The sequence below is a fragment of the Silurus meridionalis genome, chromosome 17, assembly GCF_014805685.1.
Source record: "Silurus meridionalis isolate SWU-2019-XX chromosome 17, ASM1480568v1, whole genome shotgun sequence".
NCBI classification, from domain to species: Eukaryota; Metazoa; Chordata; class Actinopteri; order Siluriformes; family Siluridae; genus Silurus; species Silurus meridionalis.
This window is the reverse complement of record NC_060900.1, coordinates 14,159,782-14,185,638: the sequence shown is the minus strand read 5'-3', so window position 1 is coordinate 14,185,638 and position 25,857 is coordinate 14,159,782. Positions and strand designations below refer to the sequence as shown.

At 36.6% G+C, this 25,857-nt stretch overlaps 1 protein-coding gene across 3 annotated transcripts; it reads left to right on the top strand.

The window, feature by feature from the left end:
* Positions 1-791: 791 nt before the first annotated feature.
* prdm6 (PR domain containing 6) lies at positions 792-25,857 on the top strand. 3 transcript variants are annotated; one of them, XM_046870464.1, is made up of 9 exons: positions 792-905; positions 1,099-1,200; positions 1,461-1,989; positions 4,022-4,329; positions 13,125-13,252; positions 15,501-15,625; positions 17,278-17,623; positions 20,262-20,438; positions 23,123-25,857. In XM_046870464.1, the coding sequence occupies exons 3-9, from the start codon at positions 1,473-1,475 to the stop codon at positions 23,235-23,237; spliced, it is 1,716 nt and encodes a 571-aa protein (XP_046726420.1). In that variant the 5' UTR covers positions 792-905; positions 1,099-1,200; positions 1,461-1,472; the 3' UTR covers positions 23,238-25,857. The 3 variants fall into 3 exon arrangements, with proteins under 3 accessions (XP_046726420.1, XP_046726424.1, XP_046726421.1); XM_046870468.1 differs by lacking the exon at positions 792-905 and having other exon boundaries at positions 1,039-1,200; positions 20,262-20,448; positions 23,123-23,251; XM_046870465.1 differs by lacking the exons at positions 792-905; positions 23,123-25,857 and adding an exon at positions 20,614-20,701 and having other exon boundaries at positions 1,039-1,200.

The window sequence follows — 25,857 nt, the reverse complement described above, 5'->3', positions numbered from 1 at the left end:
TGAGAAAGCAGAGGAATGTATTGTCAGGCCATGCTCTAATAATAATAATAGTAATAATAATAATAATAATAATAATAATAATAATAATAATAATAATTAATAATAATAATAATAATAATGTCTGTATAATCATTTCAAATAATTTTAATCGATTGTTTTTTAAAGTAGGCGTGACCTCAAAAGTTTTATTAGAATCTTAGCTTTCTATGTTATTGCTCTCGCGTGGGATGAAGTGGGGGGGTTCAAATAAATGTCATTTCTGTGTGCGTTATTATTATTCGCATGCTTTTTTTCCCCGCAGAAACAGCACTTGTAGCCATGAATTCATTTTCAGACGATTATGTTTTTGTTTGGGTTTCGTTATCAATCTACAGAGACCCCGGTATGATGAATGACCCTGTCAAAATGACGCCAGCCCAAACATTTGACCACCCCTCTGGAGTGAAAATCGTGTAAAATGCCCTGCGTGTAGACATGTAGAGCCTATCCAAACAGCTATAACTTTCTCCAGCGTCTCGGAGAGTCTGGGGGGGGGAACGAATCGGCTGGACATCGAGGCGCAGAAACAACACGGTGCGCTCCGTTATCTTTACGCACTCTATTTGGATCGAGACCACGCGAGAGGACATGGCGGGGGGTGGGGGAGGTGGGGGGTGTTGTTGTTCTTTTTTGCTTTGTGTATTAATAAGCAGAACAATTTGCGCCCACCCAACTTCTCAAAGTAACTGCAAAAGAGATGATCTCTCTATTCATTCTGACCCTTAGTAATAGAAAAAGCTCAGTCCCAAACTGGAAACAGATGAACATTCATTTATTGATCGCAGCTGCTCCTCGAACAAGAAACTAAAAACCAGGCTTTTTGCGCGTCTAAGGCCTGATGAAGGGAACACTTTCACTAATACGTGGTGCGTTCATTTTTAGGTGCCATCTCGACCCCCCCCTGCTGTCCCTCTGCCCTGGTCTCACGTCTAACCCACGTGCTCCACCACAGTAGAAGGAGGGGAGGGAAAGAGAGAGAGAGAGAGAGAGAGAGAGAGAGAGAGAGAGAGAGAGAGAGAGAGAGAGAGAGATGACTGCTTTTCTTTTCTCCATCCGCAGACTTTACGAAGTGTCTCCTCGGCCAGGACCGGTATGGTGTAAAAGTCCAGGAATCGCAGTTGACATTGGTCGGCTCTGACACACTCACTTGGGCTTAATAAGGTAAGTGTTGTGCTATGACGTTTTTTTGCGCTGCTTTGAAGGAACGGGACGATTAGCATCGATTCATCAAAGCCCACTTCGATAGCTTTAATCCCCTATACATTGTGTTTTTTATTGTGTAAACATCTTTGTAAACTAGCAGATTGCACACATTTCATTCAGGTGGAAAGTTAGGTGAATTTGTTAACTAACCCTAGAGCAGGTAGATGAATATATCACACACATTAACCAAGCGTACTCGTCTATTTGTTTGTTTGTAGTTGCAGTTGGAAATGCTGAAACCGGGGGATCAGAGCGGTTCTGCTTTTCTCAAAGTGGATCCGACTTACCTCCAGCACTGGCAGCAGCTTTTCCCTCAGACTCAGCTGAAGAGCTGCGCAATTCCGCAAATCCCGGTCCCTGATCGCGCACCTGGAGCTGTGGAAAGCCTCCGACAGAGACCCAGCTTCATTTCCTCCTCTTCTTCCTCCTCCAACAGCAGCAGCAGTGCGCCGGCCGCTTTAACGCCGTCCTCGAGCTCATCGTGCGCTCCGGCCGTGTCCGCGCTCGCGGGGTTAACGCAGCTCTCCACGCCGCAGCTCGCGCTGTTCGGACACACTCTGTGCACCGAGGTCGCACCGGCCGAACACAGCGGCGCGTCTCAGCCGAAGGAACTTTGCCTGCAGTCCAACTTTAATGTTAAAGCGTCCCGCTTGAAGCTGACCTCAGAGGAACTGGACTACTATCTATACGGACAGCAGAGGATGGAGATAATCCCACTGAACAATCACACCAGTGATCTCAATAACCGTACGTAATTTTAAAAAGAATATGCCCACTTTTAAGTGTGCGCTTTATCTGAACACACACACACACACTCACACACACACAAGAGTATGATATTTACCCACAGTCACATTTTAAAGCATATAAACAGCAATATCTCCAGTGTCGTTAAATATTCAGATTAACTACACACAAGCAGCCTAAATGTTGTAAAAGTTTTTGTTTTTAATAAAACATCAAATTCAGCAGTGAAACTCGTGTGTGAACACTAATAATCATTTCCACAATTTAGTTTTTTTGCTGCGTGGTCTTCACTTCTAAATCTGGCTCATTTGCAACGCTTTAGGTTTATCAGAAAAAACTTTTATCAAATTATTCTTTTTTTTATTTGATCATTTCATAAACGGAGCCCAAATGGCTGCTAAATGTGACGTAATGAAAACATTTTAATTACGTGCAAATTATGTTACATCAAAAGATGAATACTATCTTTTGGATTTAAAAAATCTACAGGATTTATTGTTGATTTTTTTTATTTAGCAGGTCATTAAACAAGAAAGAAAGTTGTTTGAATGTTAAGAACCTGTATATTAAAATCATCCATTCTAAAATAACATCTGCAATAAACACATGCACGATTCAACATTGTGTTTTGGTGCATTTAGGGTTTTAATTATTAATAAAATATAATTGTTATGTCCCGAAATCCCTAAATTCATTTATATGCAAATTGTCATAATATAATTTTTTTTCCTAAAAATAAAATAAATGAAATTGATATGGACTGATAATTATTAAATGATAAACTGATTAGTCTCATCACTAGTTGATATTTAAAGCACTTGCATTTTCCGTCTATTAAAACGAATCTTTCTGAATGTGTACGGTATTATAGCAGTCCATTCATTCCTGTAGGTTGATTATAATATTCTAATAGTATGCAATCAGTTATAAAAAAAAAAACAGGCTTTATATTCTAACATTCACAAAGCTGGAAATAACCATATTAGTTTGAAAAGGTGGTGACTGTTTATTTAAGGTGATAAAACAGCCCATCAGCAGTAATCTCCATCGATACGTGCCACGAGGAGATGAGGCATGGAGGAGGAGGAGGGTGGGGGGACAAGCCACAATTAATTGCTGTATAGTTTTGTAGAAGAGAGTGGAGTGAGTGTGGATCAGAGATCGATCTGTCCCATCGGCCGCTATTCATCATCCCACCGCGCTATATGGGAGTCTCCCGGGGGCCAGCAGGACTGCTTTATCTACATTTGCTATTCTCTCCCATATTTCACATCGCCTGGGCTCATTTATAAAGAGCGCAGATTACAGAGGGAACATGCATAAAAAAAAAAACGTGCCTTAATTTGTGTTATATACATGTTCAGATCGGTTTATGTCAATCACTCTGAGACACGGAGAAGATTCGGAGCGTTAATATCCCAGACGTTGTGCTAATTGCAATTATTGTCATTATTAAGGTAGATAAACCGTAATGAGTAAATATTGAATTAAACATTCGTTTCACACTGGTCTGCACATGACATTTGCTTTGAATGGATTTGGAAATTCACTTCATTCACAATCATAGACAAAAAAATATACCTAAATAGTGGAATAATGTAATATTGGCAAAGGGATTAGGATTAAACTTCAATAAGAATAACAATGGGTGTGGATTTCATAGAATGATATAAAGGCTTCAATAATAATATTAATAATAATAATAATGATAATAATGATAATAATAATAATAATCATAATAATCATACTAATCATAATAATAATAATAATAATAATAATAATAATAATAATAATAACAATAATAATAATAAAATCAACTAAACATATATTTATGTTATTTTAAACCTAAACAGTTGATTTTGAGTGACTTCCTGTGTTTGACCCCCAGAAGACAAACGTTTTCATGTCCATTTTACAATGTTAGAGGGAGAAGTAGCTGGAGTAGTAATTAAGTGTAGTACTTTTATAAGGGTCCCATCTGGGTTCTGGGATGAGTAACAGTCTCTTACATGAGATCTGCACTGTTCTGCAGGCTGTGACATGTGTGCAGATAACCGGAACGGCGAGTGCCCCATGCACGGGCCCCTGCACTCGCTGCGGCGCCTGGTAGGGACAAGTAGTGCATCCACTGCTGTGCCTCCTCCCGAGGTTCCCGAGTGGCTGCGTGACCTACCCCGCGAAGTCTGCCTCTGCACAAGCACAGTACCTGGCCTTGGCTATGGTATCTGTGCTGCCCAGCGCATACCACAAGGCACTTGGATTGGGCCTTTTCAGGGTATTTCTCTGCTGCTGGATAAGGTGCAGTCCGGAGCAGTGCGCAACACAAGACACTTATGGGAGGTTAGTGTTTTCTTTTTTTGTTTTTTTCTAAAATTGCTGAGAAATGTTGCTGACTTTGAAGTGGCGAGAGGCAAAACATCTTTAACATTAGATCAATTCAGGCGCCTTGAATTAAAAGTAATAGACATGTTTTCAATGGTTGAAAAGCTTTCTAGATAGGATTAATTAGACTGAATAATAAATAATGAGTCAAATGAATTTTCAGAAACTTGAAAATGTATCCATGCTGTTTTTACTGGTTTTAATAAAATTCTTTGAATGTTGGAATTCGACCAGCACAGTGAAAAGAGGGTTTCAAATAAAAAAAGGCCATGCACACACCAAGAAATAAAGGTCACAGCTTTTAAAGATGACCAACCGACACATGAGATGAGGCAGAGAAGGAGGGAGAAAGAGAGTGAGAGATACTGAGAGTGAATTGCCATTCAGCAGAGGATCCAGAACTGTGGTTTAGCAGAGACATAAACTATCGTCGCTCAGACACGTTTACAAGCTATCCTTTCCTAGATTTTCTAATTATAGACATGGACGAATACAATGTATCTTCGTGTACGTCAAGTAGTTGCAACATGAGAACAAATCTCTAATATAGACCCAACACAAGCTGGCAACTACCTCCAGGAGGCTGCTTTTTGAGATACTGGTGCAAAGTTTGTTATTGGTGTGCTATGGCTCTCTCCATTTAAATACAGGCCTGCTTTTGTTGAGGCCCACACAGACAGAAAGGAACATTATTACTTGTTATATATGTTCTGTGTGACGCCATTTTAAACACTTGCTTGGCCAGGGAGGGCTGTAAAAATTCCAGCAGCTTAAACAGAACTGAGGTGGGTGAGGGAAAGAAACTAACCCAATATTCCCTTCTATAGTCTCTGTTACCTTTTTTATTTAAGGACAGTGTTAAACTATTTAATTACTCTTTACCACAGATACACTGCAAAATCACTCTTTGTTGTGAATGCAGAATTACTTATACCTTATTATTTTGTGTTTTTGATGTAAAAAATCGACAGAAACAGTTGAATATTAAAACGTTTTAGCCGTGTGGAAAAATAATCATGAGGTAAACGGTGAAATGGTGTTGGACGCTGTGCTTAGTAATTTGCTTGTAGTGCATTGGACGTTCGAGCATTTCCAGCTTAACATTTTTAGCATAAGTTAATTGACTTAAATACTTAAATACTTCTATTTATCTTTGGTGACCCAATTCAAATATTTCTTAGTTTCGCATTGTCAGACATTTCTAAAATAAGCATGGTATAGTATACTGTAGTATAGTATAGTCTAAAAAAACTATAATGTAGTACTGAAACATGTGTGGGCCTCACATTAGGTTTACCATACTACAAATGCTGGCTGCATTATATGACACTGTTTTTTTTTTTAAAAACATGTCAGCTTTTTAAAAGTTTATTTACTTGATATTGTACTAAATAACTTTGTGATTTTTATGTGTAATCTATTAATGACATATGTCTATTTATTCTTTTATTCATACAAACATTTCAACTTTATTATACGTTTTGTATCACACAGTAAGTGTTCAAATCTTTTTGTAGAATTTGATCGGGTTGCCTGTGTTGAGCAGAACCTTAATATATCTCTTTATATTAAAAACATTGGGTTCTTGTGTATTTTCATTTTGTTCATACTGGAGGCGTTTTGATGTTTGTACTCTCTGCAGTCTATAAGCCTGTAATATTTCCCAGCAGCTTTTGCTTCACCCAGGTTTTTTCAGGGACTTGTCTGTGGAATGTCCATGCCAAAGTGCAAAAATGTTTTATCAAATAATATTAAACAAAGATTTTAGAACTACTATAATTTTTGGTTTTGAACGATTTTGGCAACCGTTAATTTCGCCGATACCTTGTTACTTTTAGTTAAAACCTCAAAATGTTGTCAACTATACAGTGTTATGTAATTGTATGTGTGAGGTGTTGGATAAATCATTCAACAATTAATTCTCATAAAAAATTATGACATCTATGTTGTTATTACGTATTTAAAATAGCGCACCACCGCATAGTGTTAGAACACTGAAGCTCTGTCATAACTCTTTGTGTTTTGCTTTTCTTTTCTGTTAAGTGTGGTCATCAAATTTAGCTTTCAATTAAGTAAACTATTTCAGCATGTCGGGAAACACTCAAAGCCATACTTTTGTTTTTACAGCTATTCATACTTTAAAATCACTTGCTGTAAGTGATGATGAGAACAATGTCTAAAATACAAGTTATATTTAATGAACAATAAACCTAAATTAAGTAATGCATTACCTAAACAGAATCTTCTGTTTTTAAAAAAACACCTGCTAGAACTATATATTGTTAATCAGTATAAAATACACAAAGCCCTGTTATCTTGAAACATGGAAATACTTTGAGCATTTTTACAGGAAATATTTACGCAAGACCATTGAAATGATAAGGGGTCAGATTAATGTATGAAAATAGTAAGTTGAAGTAGACACAAATATTGCAGATTAGGACTTGTTTAGATTGATCAGTCCAGGTGCTGAGGGATTAACTGATAGGAATAATATTTTGCACTAGTGGTCAGGGGGTCACTGGCAAAACCCCTGTATGAACTATCATTGTGTGAACATGACGGTTCACAATGATATCATCATTGGCAGGCACCAGTGGGTGTTCAAGAGTAATAATAAAGTGCCTAGGCCACAGGCCAGGATAATTATTTTTATTTGCTGTATGCCAGAATGAGGAGTGGCATGTTTAATGTCGGTTCACTGACATAGAAAGCTGCATAATTTGTCATTGAAGTTATTTTATGCTTCATTTCCCCCTTGATCCAAGGCTCTGTTGTGTGAGAAAGCACGTTGATGGTGGAACAATTTCATTTGAAATGTATCCGGATCTAAAAGGTAAACACTTTTAGAGACATTTTTTAACGTTTAGTTTCAACAGCAGCAAATAGGTGCTGAAAACGTGTCATTTAGATGTAAAACATGCTGATGTGTATGTTTAACAGCGCAACCTTACATTCATACTTTTTATTTTACCCACCATAGCCAGAAATGAGTTTACATATTACCACTACTTTTTTATTTTATTTTTTCATTAATTTCCCTCTGGGATAAAAACACAAAGTGATCTATCTACTTCTTACAGTGTTTAGATTAGAATGTTTTGTTTGGGTTTTTTTTCTTTCTATTCTTAGGTTTTTCTAGTCTGTTCTTTTACTAGCTTTAATAATGACTTGCGATTATGGGTTGATACACTGTCAACTAAAAATGTTTAGTTTGTTATATATTGTACATCTACTGTAAAAAGAAATATCAGTACATTAGTTTCTGGAATATAAACCCCCTAGTTACAGCATTCGTACTCCGTCCAGTAATTCAGATGCAATTTATTCAGAGAGCTTAATGTGGAAAAAACCACCATGCAATAACTGACACGAAAAACTTTTTTTCCTATTTATGTATAATAGCATGATTGCAAAGAGAAGTTTAAGCACACTTTATTATTCTTTCGTGTAGTTCTGCATTTAATTTCCCAGTTTTCTTATTGCATCCTTATTATACATTTATTAAGATCGATTGTGAAACTATTTTTTACATCTTATTATGAAACATATAGAGAAAAAAGTGAGCTTGTAGGACAACCTGAAGTTTAACATCTACCAGAAGGTGTTTTTGTAAGCACATACCAGAACCACACTATCGCAGACATACTGAATCTCTTCTCAGCTGTACCACTTACATGCCCTCATCCCGTTCAGCCGATGGCTGCTAAGTGTTTCCTCAGATAAGGCATGCCAGTTCCATTACACAAAGTGTTCCATGCTCCAGGCTCACACAGACTTTTTCAGTGTAGCCTGTGCCACTGGGACCAGGGCTCTCTCAACTCAGAGCTTAATGGCCAGAGGGCCCTGATTTACTCACCATAATAAGGGCATGAGGTCAAGCGACTTTTAGCAAGGATTAGTTGGGCCTGAGTGTCTCTCTACCTCTCCTGCTATCTTTCTCCATGGCTTGGATATCGATGAACAGCTGTTCAAGGACGATTTACAGCATTTGGTCAGTGACAGGGTCCAATCAGTGTGCCGTAAATGTCGGCCCGAAAGACACTGAACAGTAAGTAAGGGAGTGACAGGACACCACCAGCCAAATCAATGGCCAGATGAACTAAACACAGAGACCAGTAGTAATACCACAAGAGTAAAAGTAACCCAGAGAGCGTTTAGATTTGTTGGTCATTTGGTGTGTGTGTGGGTGCGTGTGTGTGTGTTTTCCTAAAGCATTCTTTGTCTTCTTTTTATTGCTAGTTTTTTCTCTTTTTCTGCTACCACCTACCAAAAGCATTCCTATATTTTAATTTAAATACATTATAGCACATCAGTGCCTGTCAGTTAAACTGCTTAGGATTAATGCATGCTGTTCCATTCAAAACTACTTTTTCTTAGACTTCTTAGACAGATTATTAGGACTACCTGTTCAGCCCCATTAAAATCCCATACGAGGATATTTATAAACCACGCAATTTCCCTGATTATTGCAATCATTTACAAAATTGATTTCACCGCAAGTTATAGACAATTGCAGCAACGCTATTGACACAGTTCGCTTTTGCAATGAACCGACCCTTCTCAATAATGTCATTACACCAGAGGCTCTTTAGCATACAGAGACATTCAGAGATCAGATATGTGTAGAAATTAATGTTTTTTATTATTATTTATTTAATTACATTTAATGAGGACCATTTAATGAGGATCATATGTAAAACAAACAAAAAAAAGGCTGAACTTTTTATTCATTTATTTTTATTATTTATTATTTTTACTTATCTGACACTTATCTTTGCATTAATCCAGGTATCACTGATTTGTGCACTTAAATTTGTGGTAGTTAGTAGCGTTTCTGATGTGTAATTAGAGTATGGCCAAGCTGGAGCAAAGTCAGATGCAGAGGCAGGACTAAGGTTGACATAAATTGCTTTTATAGGGCATTTACTGTAATTCTTATTTTAAGCTGTAACAAGCTGACTTCACTCAGTGCATTAGGGCACAATGATGGCTATCAATCAAAGTGTGTTTTCCACTCTGGTTTGCCATAAATTACGCATTCGTTGGGTCAACACGCGAAAAGCAATCAATTAAATTATATCAAATGCAATCCATGTTGTAAAACTAGACTTATATTAACCACAGCTACCTCTTTTATTTATAACATCAAGAGCTTATAAGCAGCTTAGCGAAAAAAAAGGAATGAGGAATGTACAATTGTAAATTTAAAATAGTGCACTAAAAAGCCAGTCACTGTGTTCACATTCTGATGAAACCCAGATGAACATATTACACTGAAATGTGAAATACAATGCCACGCACAAATAATCTTTTAATGCTATGAAGTAAGAGGACAACATAAACAAACCATTCCACAAACATTTTTTGTGAGTGAAACAATGCATCTGGTCGAGTGATACTGCCCAACTGAAAGCTGAGTAAAAAGAAATAGGGCCAAAAAATCAAGAGTACTTTCTATGTGTGGACAGATGGGAAAGGAAATGAATACAGATGATATAATCCAAATAATAAATATTGCATCTTGGTTTTGAGCAACATTTCTTTAATCTTGAGTTTCTATGTTTTATTGCATGTGCCACTATGTTCCTGGTTGTCAGTAAATAAAAAATTAGCAGATAAGTTGTTTAGTGGCCTAACAGCAGCTTACAAAAATAACCAAAAAGTAAAAAAAAAAAAAATGCAAATCTAATTCAAGTCAGACGAGTTTGAATCATTCTGGACTGACTTTAATGCATATTTTTTTTATTTCTTTTTTTAAGTAAAACTATGCAAATCTACTTTGTCAGAATATGTGCACAGAATGAATGAATCCGCATAGTGTCAAATGGACGTCTTATTTCAGATTATTGATAAACACGGGATTAAAGGAAAAACAGCCATGTGTCTTGTCCTCGTCAGGAGGCGCAGCGCACAGAGCGCAACATGATAAAGTCACAAGATGCGCCTGTGGGCTGCGGAATTTTTTTAAAGGTAAGCCCATCGGCTTTTCCAACGCCTGGGAGAACGATCTAAACACACGCTGTGAGATTATTCACAGGTGAGCCTTTAAAGTCCGGGAATAAAATGGAAATACATGTAACGAATACAATATTTTAACTGATATGATGCACATCATGTGGTGACTCTAGGGTCTAGGGTAAAGATTATGAATAATACCCTTTACCCTAATACCCTTCTTTTTACTTTCTAATTGTTTTTCATGGAAACGAGGAGCTCACATTGCTCAGCTAAAGTTGCTCAGTTTTCCTTATTTTTCTTTAGGACATTCGAAATAAAAATCATGTTTTATGCACTGAATGTAAAGATAATTAATGAAAGTGTATGTATATAATAAAAAAATGGTACCAGATATGGGCGACACAAGAGGCCATTGGACGAGCATGTAATTTTTTTTCTAGATTATTTCGTCACAATAATCTAGAAACATGAATAAAACATAAACAACACTGGCAATTCCAATGTAGTTTAGGTTTAATGAAAAAACACGCACCTGGCAACATTTTCAGCACCACGCATGTCGCAGATAATCGCTAGTCATTTGCGCCGAATTCTTTAATGTGTTTTGCGTGTTTTTTCCGCAGATAAATATAAAGTGCGTGATTTTGCGTGTTTTTAAGCAGTTAATTTGCATACTTATCAAGGATAAAGGTGATTATTCCGTCTAACCGAGCATGTGAACTCTAAAGCATGGAAGCAAAAGTTCCTCCTACACCTGAGCCACCAGGTTTCCCTTTAAATGGTCATAGACAGACTGTCGACTGTACGATTTGGTCTCTGTCTTATTTCTTTTGCTGCTCTGGGGAAAAGGTTTTGCTCTTCTGTAGGCGAATTTGGAGCATATCTTGCAACAAAGGGCCAGCACAGTGGCTGAAAAATAACTGGATGTTTTTCACTAGGACACAGTATGTATGTATATGTGTGTAATTTAAAATGGCATCTTCTGATGGCTAACCATTTTGTTGTGGCCTGGACTGATTTTATAATACGCTTTTATTGTTTAACCAGTATGACCACACAAACCTAAACATGCTGCAGAGAGCTACCAAATGTCACACAATGACTAAATGTTTTAGACACATCATAGAACATCATGGCTAAAATTGGCCAGTTTTCTTTTTCTTTTCTTTTCTTTTCTTTTCTTTTCTTTTCTTTTCTTTTCTTTTCTTTTCTTTTCTTTTCTTCCCTGCATGCAAGACATTAGTCTGACATCATAAGTTACAGCAATATGTTTTAAATAATCACAATTTTACAATGTATTGCTTACCAAAAAGGTTTCATGAATAGTGTGTGTGTGATCTAGAGCAAACCGTATCAGAAATAGCATGTTGGCATTTTAACAGCACATTTGCACAATATAAGCTTGCTCTTTTGCATCATACTTGATATTTTTCTATTAGTTGTGATATTTATCTAGTCAGAGCTAAACAATCCATAAATAAAGTGTCTCTTTTTCGATAAAGCAGCTGGAAGGTTAGGCTCAGGGCTTGTGTAACAAACTGCTTTGCTGTAAGCAGTGTCCAAGCATTCTATCATGCTGTCAGAGGAGGTGGAGGTTCACTAAAAAGCCATGAGGAAAAGAAAGGGGAATGAGTGCAGACAAACTGGATGTCAGGGGCTCAGTGGGGTCAGAGGGGTCTCTAAATCCCATCCATTCAGGCCGGCTTCAGTGACAAGGCAGAAGGTCTCTTTTACTTCTGTACTCGGAGATGGATGGGTAGTGGTTTAGATAGAGAGTCTGAGATATGGCTGAAAGCATGACTAGAGATGTGATTTTCTGTTTTCATTTGGCCTTAATATTAGAAATGGCCTTTATCTGAAGAAAATGTTCACACTGTACACAATTCCTCTAATGTAGCATGGCTTGAAGATTGAACATTTTTAACCTCTGGCAGTATTTAACACTTAACAGTGTTGAGCACATTGAAGTGAAAGGAAACAGTCCAGACCCTCCATTTGGTAACTTAACATTTTGCACAATTTGACACACTGTATTTATTTTGTTTTGCAAAGCAAAACCATATTTATTGTTTTATTGACAATGATACGAACTTGTTTTAAAAAAACCCATTAGGCATTCAATTTACCGCTGATTTTCCAAAACGCTTTTGTCTCATGGGACATTATTATATTTATGGGTGGGAGTCTGCAAACTGTTCTGATGCAAATTTCAACAGCTAATTGGGCATAAAATGGGTGTTTCATGTGTTATTTGAAATATGAATGCTTAAGTGGAAAAAAATATATTGCTAGCTAAAATATTTACTGACTAGCCTAGTAGTAAATATAAGTTAGCTATAGTAAAAGAGTGCCGCCCCTAAAACCAAAGCTACACCCAATACAAAACATTAATTCAAATTAATATTTTTCCTTAGCAGAAAAATTAAAATTAGCTATTTTTTTTCTGTGCAGTCTGAAAAATTATTCCATTGCATGTCACAAAGGTACAATAATTAAATATTTTTCATCCTGGTGCAATTCATGTTCTTAACAGAAATACACATCAAATTTTGACTGATATTTCTGGCTGTTCAACCTTTTTTTATGTCATGGCTACCAGGTATCATGTGCATTATTTGTTTTAATAACTAACTAAATAAATAAAATAGTTCATAGTGTGTGTGTGTCTGTGTGTGTGCATGTGTTCTTGGAGTATTATGTGAACAACATACATGCTGCATAATTGCATGTGAAGTGTTTTTGGTTTTGATTACATTGGTTTTGTGTCTTGTGGTCTTCATTTGTCTTTTTAGATCTATGACCAGGAGGGCACGCTACAGCACTTTATTGATGGCAATGATCCAAGCAAGTCAAGCTGGATGAGGTACATCCGCTGTGCCAGACACTGTGGGGAACAGAATATGACAGTGGTTCAGTACAGGTAATGTTCAGACTTTTGTCACATTCTGTATGATGTCCAAACACCCCCACACACGTGTGTGTTTGTGTGTGTATATCTATCTATCTATCTATCTATCTATCTATCTATCTATCTATCTATCTATCTATCTATCTATCTATCTATCTATAAATATATATATATATATATATATGTATGTATGTATGTGTGTGTGTGTGTGTGTGTGTGTGTGTGTGTGTGTGTGTGTGTGTGTGTATGCAGACGTTAAAGGTATAATCAATGGCTGTCTGGCAGCCCTGGAATTTGAACTGAAAACCTAGAGGTCATGAAACATGGAACCTTAACCACTGAGCTACTAGTTTCCATATTGATATTTCCCATGGTATAGCGGATCTCACGCTGGATTAAGAATCTGTGTATTATATCCAGGTTGATATTGAATAGCTTAGTGTCTGTCTAGACTATAAGCAGTAAGGGCTGTGTATAATTTTGCTTTGATAACCATAAGCATGCGCTGTGTTATTGCTCTACTCTTAGTGCCTCTATTATTATAGCTTGAGGCTTTGGTGACTGTGTAGTGTCAGTAGAAAATCTGGGGCCATGATGTGGAATTATCGTACTTCTGAGCTACAATCGTCAGGGGGAGTTAGCTTTACCCAGTGCCACTTTGTGTCTTCAAGTGTTTCAAGTGTGTACTTTAACAGTACTTTGCATGGTGTCATTTCACTATTAAGCTCCAGTGACCCTTTAGTGCTCTAAATAGGTGTAAACTCAAGAGCACTGCTTTAGCGAACTTCAGAGGTGAGACTCCCCTTTTTCATACACTATTGTGTATACAAGTTCTTGCTGTTAGGAGTTTTTCCAATCCTGTGCACACTGCATATTGGAATGTCCTCTCCGTCAGCTGGATTGAGTTCCAGTGTTATGATTTGCAATATCTAGATGGAATTCTCTTCAAAGCGTCTTGTGATTGATCAACCCTGAGCTGGCTGTTTTGTTTTGCCTTGACAATAATGTCCATTGGCATGTGCTTTACTTCACTTGCACTGGGGACGCCCCACCGTTGTCTTTATGACTCATCCAACCACAATACTAAATACATGTCAGCACTGGAAATGTTATCCAAGACGAAGGGGAAAAAATGGCCTTTGATGTGCTTGGCCAGTGTGGAGTTCTGTGCACGTTTTGGAAGTGACGGCAGCGTTGTAAGAGATGGTGTTCGTTTACACTTGTTCAGCCTCCTCTGAAAATGCGCAAGACCACCCATCGCTCCAAAAACAGCCCTCTTTCAGCAGCCAACTGAGTCATTTAGTGTGAGTACATTTATTTGTGTGCTCCAGTGTTTATGTTAAGTGAAGCCAAACTGAGAGATGAACTGTTACAAGGGTATAAAGTACATGGTATAGTGTATTTTTTTTCTCTTGTGGGTTGCAAGATGTTTTTGATTTATGGGCTCACCTCTTGTTTTATTTTGGTGTCTTGGTGAAAGGAATTAATAAAATTCACAGGCCTCTGCAGCTCTACAGAGACCAATGGAGCTTATTATCAAATATTTGTAGTGCACCCCAATTCCCAGTCCAGAGCCCCTCTGAACATGTGAGAACAAATTCTCTGCATATTACAAATGTTTATAAGTTAAAGTATAAAAACCAAAGAGTAAATAAATACTACTCTTTGCACTACTAACATACAAATAAAGCATTATAATGTGACCAAAGGTAGTGACGTGCCCCCACTGACTGCTGGGAAAATGTGATATGTGTAATATTACACATAGATTTAATCTAGTTAAACCTAACAAGCTATTAAAAAGACAAGAAAATGTGAGGTAGTAGCTTAGTGGTTAAGGCATTGAACTTCAGGTCTAGACGTCATGAGTTCAAATCACAGCCACACCAGATCTGGGCCCCTGAGCAAGGCCCTTAACCCCCATATGTGCTCAGTCGTATAAATGCGAAAAATTTAAGTCACTTTGGATAAGGGCTTCTGCCAAATGCCAGAAACATAAAATAGGAATTTTGACAAAAATTTTAACGGTTCACTGGACCCTGGTAGTCTCATGCTTAAGATTCAAAGTTCATGATCAAATCATTGTAAATTCAAATCTTACCAAAAAACCATTGATGGCCTTTACTCATCTGTTTGCCTGAGATTATTATTATTATTATTATTATTATTATTGTATTATTATTATTTTATTATTATTATTATTAGTATTCTGTTCAGTTCTTTCCTCCCAGTTAAAAATAAAATTAAATCATATTTTTAGATCATGTATTTTCTACCGGGCTTGTATGGACATTCCACGCGGAACAGAGCTTCTGGTCTGGTACAATGACAGTTACACCTCCTTCTTTGGCATCCCCCTGCAGTGCATCGCACAGGATGAAAACTGTAAGTTTTATACGTTTTTATAAGCACGCTCATTTCAAATCTGCAGTGCTGATAACATTGTATGGATACATTAAGTAATAAGAACTTAGTACTCTACATACTTTGTTTGGTAAGCTTAATAGGAGATAATCCACACCACTGGATTTTACCGAATATGAAGAAATCATTTTATGTAATCACTTTTTATTTATCCACTTCTTAGCATTTCTTTAGTACTCAATCTATAGTTAAAGTTCATCCAGTTTGTATTTTTTTAATGACTTCATGGTAGATTAGCTCAAGAAGAGTTCTAGTTGCATGTCTTCATTTTTAAACCTGCGATCTAAATTAAAAATTTTATAATTCATATGTGAATGATAGTTCGAAAGAATTAGAGTTTGTGCATATGAGGTTGGTGTAACTGCATTTAAGTCCCCTCCAAAGTTCATTGTACATTCCATAATTTATTTGAAAGTACTTGTGATATAAAATATTATTTTCTCTGCATAAATGAACGTTTACCGCATACAGTTAGGCCTTGTATTTGTTGAGCCCACTGGCGAGTGAAACGCCTGGATATCTGACAGAGTCTGACAGTTTCGTGTTTACATGAGAGACATTTTATGGCTTTAGTCTGGTTGCTGTTCTGTTTAAACAACTTTCTTTTCCTCCAAACTGTTTTCAGGAGTGTACAGTATGATTTGATCATTCTATTGCTAGAAAACACCATAAAGCCAAATCCCTGTGCAGCTGCTACACCATTGTAGTAGTTTTTTAATACAGATGAATAACATTTTATATTTAAACAAATATAAGGTACAGATAAAAGTAGAATTGAGAGACGATTACTGTGTATTTTCTTGAACTAAACATATACATTACTTATCTAAATTAAATTATTTCTTAATGATACTTAATGCATGTAACTTATGAATGTGCAGTTATCATGAAAAGAACCTGATCTCATGCAAAATCCAGTACTATAAGATGTAATTTGGCTTGGATTCCTATAAATGTAGTTCTAATAAAACCTATACTTAGCAACCATTGTCTTCACAATGAACTTTCACATGTAATTTTTCAGACAAATGTGGCTTGTCTCAAATCGTTTCATTTGTGAAAAACAAAACATACGGATGAACAAATGATTACATGAGCTGAATAGAAATATTTTGCTTATAGAATAGTTTGGAACATGGTTAAAGGATCAAGAGTGACTTCTGCATCTTACATTAACCCCTGTGATACACTGATCCAGATGTTTTGCAGGAGAAATGCAACTTTAATGGTAACTCTAATCACATTGCTTTATTTTGTTCATCATCCAACATTGAATTTTGACTGGATACATCTTTATTAAATAAGAAACCCAAGCTCTTCTCATCTTACAGTTTGGTAATGTTATTTGTGTCTACAGCATGTTGCACTACTAAAGAATGTGGAAAATGGTATCATCTGAGCATGAGATAACTAGTTCTGCCCTATTTAATATAAACTTTAATATGAACCTAATATTTGTAAAAAAAAAAGTGTTGCATTTGTTCTGTTTGATGTCATATTGTCATGTTGAATCTGCTAGTGGCATATGATGCAGAAAGAACTCAGTAACTAACAATAATGAGCACAGAATACTGACTGATCAGCTTTGCTATTATTTCTGCTTCTTTGAACAGTGAATGTGCCATCTACTGTAATCGAGGCCATGTCCCGACAGGAAAGCTTGCAGCCTTTCGGGAAAACATCCAAATCCTCTTCACCGGCCATACTGCAGCGCTCCTTGGTTTTCCCTCACTCACCCTGCTCACGGAGCTTCTCTCTTCTAGACAAGGTGGGGAACATGGAGTCTGGCTTTAACCAGCTGAACACCAAGAACCAGCGGGTGCTGGCCAGTCCCACATCCACCAGCCAGCTTAACAGTGAGTTCAGCGATTGGCATCTCTGGAAGTGTGGCCAGTGCTTCAAGACCTTCACACAGCGCATTCTTCTACAAATGCATGTGTGCACACAGAACCCCGACAGGTACTTTATTCCTACACCCTTTAGAAGGCAGTGGTTGTTCAGTAATAACAAAATAATTCAACATTATAAATAACATAAACCAGTATTAGCTAAATTGGATTTTAGCTAAATAACTTAAAATAAAAAACATTAAAATAACCAACTTTTAGCTCTATGGTGCAGATACATATATAAGTCATATATATATATATGTTTTCTTTCTTTCTTTCTTTCTTTCTTTCTTTCTTTCTTTCTAAGGAAAGATCTATGTATTTTATTATTTGTTAAAATGAATGAATATAGACATATAGTAAGAGCACTAAACTAGACTTTATATTTGAATGCAATATAGTATGTTCTTCACATTACTCCCCAAACAAATGATCAGTTATGCAATGTAGAATCTACTATATACTGTACAATTTGCAACAATCTCATGTAGGTTAATGATTTTATAAGAATGCATGTTTTGCTGTGGTTCCTCCTGGGGGTTATACTATAAGCCAAATATTCTGCATGACCCTCATGACCATTAACATGATAATTACTTCCATTGAATTTTCCGTCATCACATTGGATTTTAATCAATTTAGGTTGGTTTAACTGAAGAAAATAATCACATTCTTTGACCTATATAACATATATAATGGAGCTTACTATCAAAATATCAAGAACTTGAAATTGGATATTACATCCAACCTTTTTTCTGCTATAAAAATTGTATTTACATGCCGCTATATATATATAGTTGAGAAGTTTAATTATTATTATTAGGAAATAAAACAATATACGGTTTAAAAGTTTTATCTACATAAAGGTTTTTAACGGTAAAGAACATGTGGTTGAATGTGTTCATATGAATTTGGATATAAAACAATTGACATATGGCTATTATGCACCATGTTTATTAAGAATATAAATTACAAAAAGTGTACAAGTGTATGATTAGGTTCAAACCCTAACCAAAAATAATATGTTTCAATATAAACCTGTGGTTTTATTCAGTTATTTTGTGCAGTGGAATTCTGCTGCTATTCTTGAACATGTATTTAAGAAGCGCAGGGCATTAAGACTACGTAAGCATGTTCATGTACCATAATTATGGGCATTCATTAGAGGGTTCCTGACTAGCGCAATATTTGAGAGGATGGTAGGAAATAGAATAAATGTAACTTCTCTGCATCACTGTATAAGGGGGAGAGAATCGACAATTTACACACAGTTTTGCATCGCTGACCACTCTGGAATTTACTGTGTGTAACATCTCTAAACCTAATTAAATATGGTCCAGGACGTATTGGAAATTTTTTGCTTAGCACTATTTTTCTTGGGTGCATACAAACCTATAAATCAGTTGCTGCTGTCACAAAGAAATACCCACTCTAACGGTGATGCAGAGGAAAACAGATGCCACTTATTCAATAAACTAATATTCATAGACAAGAAAAATGTTGCTGGGATACCCTAGGAGTTGAAGTCGATGTGAAGGGTTGTCAATATTAAACTTTATGACCCTGGGGTGCAGATAAAATTTAGCTGAACAAGGGAATCTGGATCTGTTGGTATTTGGAGTTGAAGCAAGTGCCATAAATGACCCTGGGAACCTTTTTCCGAATGCTCTCAGATATGCTTTATGAGATTTGGCCTATACATATTTATTGATCTTTGTTCTATATGAACATTTCAGAGTGGATAAATTATTTGGGTATACTGTCATGAAAGATTGAGCTTTGCTTACATGTTGCTGAGTAAACCACAAAGAAAGTTTTTTTTTCTTGTTTTGTTTTGTTTAACAAGACCCAGTCATTTCTGTGTCCTAATTTTGTTGTATTCCTTTAATAAGCACAGCCTTTCATAGAGCCATTAATTACAGTATTGATCTGCACCATAAACACCCAAACACAAATTCTTATGAAATCCAAACCAATCCAGCATCAAATTCTCTGCCCTGTCGCCGGACAGACACAATCCTTGTGCACATTCAGGTAGACTACAGTAATACTTTTTTTTTTTATTATCTATGCAATAATATCCAAGTTTACATAAGGCTTGTGTATGCTTTCAGTACAGAGTTAGTTCACTGGGCCATTTATCTCTAATATTGTGCTGCGCCAGGGCCCGGTGCGGCAATAAACAATATGTTGACATTAATCACAAGTGCCGCTGTAGTAAATACTCGCCAAACATTTATCACGTTAAAATATTCACAGTCAATGCATCTCCCAACAGAAAAACTTCAGTCACAAATTTCAGTAAAACGCAAGATGTTTGAGCCAATGTCTCTGTTTTTCTCCATCTCTCTCCCTCCAAATACATAATGTAATTGATGGCACTGTTGAATTGTCAATTCATCTAATTACACCTGTAAGTGCTTTCCTTTGTTGTCCCTAATTGTCAATAAATTCGTGATTTGTTATCAGCTCTCCATGATTAACTGAAACTGGGCTAATAATTAACAGAGGTCATTACGGCTGCAGCTACGCACTTGTGAACTGGACAGCAGAGGAAACCCTAACCATCAGAGCAAGTGAAATATTGATAGATGGCCTAAACTGTGTTTCTTTGCCCTGCTGTTGATGAGAGGTCATGCTGCCATGGTAACAGCGGTGGGCTGTCACTAATATTCTCCTGTGTCTGTGTCTCCTATGTGTGTTTCCAGACCATATCAGTGTGGACACTGTTCACAGTCCTTCGCCCAACCCTCAGAACTACGTAACCATGTGGTAACACATTCCAGTGACCGGCCCTTCAAGTGTGGCTACTGCGGCCGAGCTTTCGCCGGAGCCACGACGCTCAACAACCACATCCGCACCCACACCGGAGAGAAGCCATTCAAGTAAGTAACAGTGAGTACCACTGCTTTCTAGACATGCACTCATGTTTTTGGAATTAAATACAGACCAACAATATTAGGTAAAATGATTAGAATATAATACGAATATGGAATATCTTGATAAGGTCTATTATTATAAGATTATAGTTTAATTTTTTTTTTTTTTTTTTTTTGGCAGATGCTTTTATAGACTTGGAAATAAGGTCAGTTTAAGCATGTAGCTAGTAATAGAGCTGACAGTGAGACAAAACACACACACACACACACACACACACACACACACACACACACACACACACACACACACACAAATTTATTGTATCTAAACAAATGTAATTTGAATCTTTTAAAAAATAAAATCTTTTACAGTACCAGCCAAGCATACACACGCACAAGCTCCTTAAAGGTGCCATGTTATATTTAAACGGGCAAAAAGAAACCACTACACAAATAACAACAACTTTCAGAAAGTGTGCTGGTGCTCAGAAACATTAGAACCAAAATAAAAAGTTAAACACTGAGTGACACAAACTATACTATGAATGATTTATTGAAGTACAGCTTTTGAAATAGTGTGAATATATCACTAACCACACTTTGCCAGTTCCCCCCACTACAGGAGTGTAAACCACTATAATTTTTGTATAACAGTTCGGTTGAGTTTGGCCCATAATGGTATTTCCAACACTGACATTCTTTCAGCCATGGCTTATGGGAGCAAAATATTATTGTCTAGGTCTGGAATTCCCATTTTGTCTGAAGTGCCCAGATTTGTGGGAGGCAAGATGCAAGCTACACAGATTTCTATTAAAATAAAAAATAAAAAAGACCGAACAAGTTGAGCATGAACAGCATTCAGTGGATGTTAGTCACATGTGACCTTTTGACGCTAGCTCATTTTCCCACTCCATATTAAATAGAGGTTACGTTTTTCAACTGCAGCAGATTTTTCAAAATTGAAAGAATTTTTACTTGAAAGGGTTGAATGTAAATGTCATGGCTGCTTGATTAAATATCATGTGCACAGTTAGACCAAATTTGCTTCGTAGAAATCTGAGCAGAAGGTAATTATTTAAAAACAAATTAGCTTAAATAAAAAAATGCCGTTTCAATATTTGACTTGGCATTTCACTGATGATTACCCTGGAATAAAAATGCCGAAGAAAAAAAGGAACCCCATAAATTAGATGAATACTAATTTTAGGTGATAGAGTAAATCTGTGGGTCTTTTGGAGTCTTTTGCTACTTAAACATTTTTCCTGTATACCATTGCTGTACATTATTCATTTACAAATTGTCCTAAATATTCTGTTCTATATTCTCATAGTGGTCTTTTTTTGGCAAGCCCCAAGCCTTGAAAGAAAGAACACACTTACTTATTTTTTTAGGCAGCTGCTCTTCATGTGACATATCTGACATAGACCAGTAACTCTAATCTAATTTATACAAAGTTCATGAGCAAGTGTGCTTTGGCTGTATTTCATACAAATTAAGTCATAAAGTTTTGATAACTCCTCATGCTCTCGCCTTGTCACTTTTATCTCAATAATTCATGAATGTTCCCAGCTTTTCGTTTATTTCAAATCGGCTATTGTTGTAAAGTTTAATTGTTTCACAAGTCTCATAAAGGACCATGGCGCATCATCTCGCACAGTGATTTTAGTGTGAGCTTTCGGGAGCAGAGCAATCCAGTAACAAGTCAACTATCTAATAAGCAATCAGTGATACACAAATGTGTCATCAGCACTTCAGGAGCTTTAGAGAGAAAGAAGCACACAAAGACATTAATGAAACTCCCCAGAAATCTTTAGTCAATCAATATGCCTGAGTTATTCTTATTGAGCTGATGTGCTTGATAGGACAAGGCTGGCATTTTTTTCTTTGTTTGTAGACAATGCTGAAGTTTTTTTTTTTTTTTTTTGACATAAAATGAATACAAAATGTTTTGTATCAGCAGAACAGTTCTTAATCTTCATTTTGGGAATATTATGTGTGAAAGCCTTTGATGCTTAATTATTGTTAGATTAAATCAATAATATCTGGCTGTCCATAGTATAATGTTGGGGACAGAACTGCCCAATGTGATGTGTGACTAAATATATACATTTTTTATACATTTTTTATAAAATGTAAAAAAAATAAAAAAATAAATAAAAAGAAAATAAAGAGGGGGAAAAAAAAGTAATTAAAACCTGGTTTTCAAAATCAAAGGGTTCATCACATTTTGAGAGATGTTTCCTAAACAAATTTGAATCCAGGGATCTGTATGAGCTAGATAGAGTTCAGCTGATATAGAGCCCCATACCTTGCTCTGGCTTTAACTGCTTCCAGCTCAGTTAAAACCAAGCCATCAGGAGATGCTCGTCTTTGATATCCAACCTCCCAAAACTCGCTTTTTGTTCTTTATCTATTGTAAGTGACAATGATGCGGGCCCTTATCTAGACAGGCCTCTCTTGGGGCACCCCTTCTTCTCAGATTATTGACAGGCCCACATGTTGAGAGGCGTCTGAGCCTTCGCTCATCATCGGCATCAAGGCCCCTAGGTGTGGGCAGCAATTACACCTTTCTGGCCCAGTAAGCTTCCCAACCACTTTCAAGTGTCACTTGTCATTAAGGCAACAACAGATGATTCGCAACGTCTGATGGCCCTCGCTAAGTATGCTGTCTGTGTTTCGTGTTTGTCCAGGTGTGAGCGGTGCGAGAGGAGCTTTACGCAAGCCACACAGCTTAGCAGACACCAGCGGATGCCCAACGAGTGCAAACCCATCAGCGAGAGCAGCGAATCAATTGAGGTGGATTAGTTGATTGACCATGCCGGAATTAAACGGCGAGGGAAAGTCATGATTAAATGTCACGGACACTTAAGCAAAACCAAAGATTTCCTCTGAGAAACTCTCAATCAGCCCCAGAAAACCAAAAGCAGTAATAAAATAAGTAAGATGTTAAAAGATATTGATTCTGACACAGATAAGGGACTGGTTGTGGCTGGGGTGGGGGTGTACTGAGGGTTGGGATTGGGGGAGGGACAAGATTATTTATTCATGAAATACCAAAAACATGGCTTATTGCTTTATATCTTAGTCATGTACATTGTACAATAATACCAAAGGTAGAAGACTAAAAGGGGTGCCGGGACATACCCCACAAACTGACAATGCACAATATCTGTATAATTGCACCATTTAATAAGCAGGATTTTTTGAGAGAAACATTTGTATTCACAAAAAAAAAAGCTTCTGTATAAAATGTACATTTTGAATTATATTTCTCTCGTATCATGCTTTTTGGCACTTTTGACTGATATTATTTAATATTTCATTTAAAGAATGATTCTGAATGTGATGATGGAGATTATTTAAATATGACTGGGATGGAAGGGAAAATGCAAAATAAAAAAAACCAAACCAAAAAAACTTGTTACCAAATATAAAATGAAGAACCAGAGTTTTAAAGCAATACATAGAATGTATCTGTCATGTCATTCATTGCTTTTATGGCCACATTTATTTTAGTGGGGCCATTGAATGTTGCATTTTGCTGCAAAAAATAAAAAATAATGTTAAACACCATTTCTAAGGTAAACATTACAGTTTTGCGTATACTTTGGTATAGTTGCAATTTTCAGACATTTTCAACCCCCTGCCCCTAAAAGAAAGTGAGGATATTTCTCTACAGAGATAGTTTGCTTTTAATCAGTTGAATGATACAGCAAATGAACAAATAAACTAAAATGAATAGTTGCAGGATAAATCAATACTACCCTGTCACAATTATTCAACCCGCATATAATATTGCTGATTATAAAACCTATTGCTAGTTAATATGACCTAAATCTAGGTTAAAGCACGGATTAACCCTATTGGGAACACGATAACAACTCTTAGCTTCAGCTGTGGTGTGTTTCTCACCACTAAGGGATGTATTAAAGGTGTATTGAAACCATGATTAAGACTAAGGAGCTGTCGCAAAAGCTAAGGAATTTTTCACTGCACCAAAAAGGCAGTGGGTGTAAGATTTTGAAGATCCTGAACATTCTCAGCAACACCATTGAGCGCATTGTACAGAAGTTCAGAACGTCTAGCACAGCATCAAACCTGTCTGACAGTGTGAAAGTCTAGAATCCCAAAATGTTGTCAAGAGGCCTTTAGCCATCTTAACAGGACAATGAAGAAAAACCCGGAGTTAATGCAAAAGACTGATGATGACTGGCACAAATGTGTCTGTGACCACCATAAGAATACATAAAAAAACAAGACTCCAGGAGGCATGTCATTCAAACAAGAAGCAGAAGAAGGGCCAACTGGACCATAGAAGGAGGAATTTACAGTTTTGGTATATAGTTGTATAGGGAGACAAAACAAACCCGGGACTGTTTGGCCACATTGATCACCAGATTGTGTGGCACAAAAAAGGCAAATCATATGACCAGAAGAATAATATCTCCATGTTCAAGCATGGAGGTGGGTCAGGGATGATGTAGGGATGTTTTTCTGCTGTAAGAATGACATGACCATGTGTCAGGCATCATTGATTCACAGAAATGCCAAGCCATTTTGAGGCGGAATGTAATTTCTTCTGTGGTGAACTTGAATCTCGGTGATAATTGGACTCTCCATTGAACAATGGTCCCAAGCACACTTTCAAATCAACCAAAGCTTGGTTACGATCAGTCTAGGAATGTCTTCGTCTTGGCTTTTTTTTGCGTTTGGTGGGATATAAGGAAAACAGCTGCAGAACAGAGGCCATCAAACTTCAATGAGCTAGAAGCTTTTGCATTCAAAGAACGAGCACAAATTCCACATAAGAGCTATCAGCACTTATAAAAATCAGTTATAAAGAGCAAAAAGATGCACAAGTTAGTACTGAGGTTAGGGGTTGAATAATAGTGCACATGGCCAACTAAATTTTGAGTTTAAATGAAAAACATATCAAATAATAAAACTTTCCTGTACAAATCATTAAAGGTTTAATTTGTTTGGCTTATTTTTTCGTTTACTGAGACTTGTATATTTCGATTCCATCCTATACACTTAACCATAAGTTGAATATTGCAAGTTTGAATATAAAGTTGATTGCAACTTTATACATATACCATATAGGTTTTTGACACTTTTTTTTTTTTCTAATTTAAAAACACAACAGACTGATCAAATTGGTCTCAGAATATAAAAAAAAAAAGGTTTGAAATATTAGAAAGAAATCACAATGATTTACCTCGGAAACAAAGCAGCTCAATCAAAGACAGGTACCTTTTTTTATAAAACCTCTGCAGCTTATTGTTTAATGAACTCGTCTTTTAAGTTGAATGAAAAAGTCAATCATGTATGATAATCATTACAGTGTCTCAAAATACGTTAAGTTCTGGAAAGTGTGATGAGCTCAGTCTTGTCCACCTTTGATTCCTGTTTGCATGATTTTGCC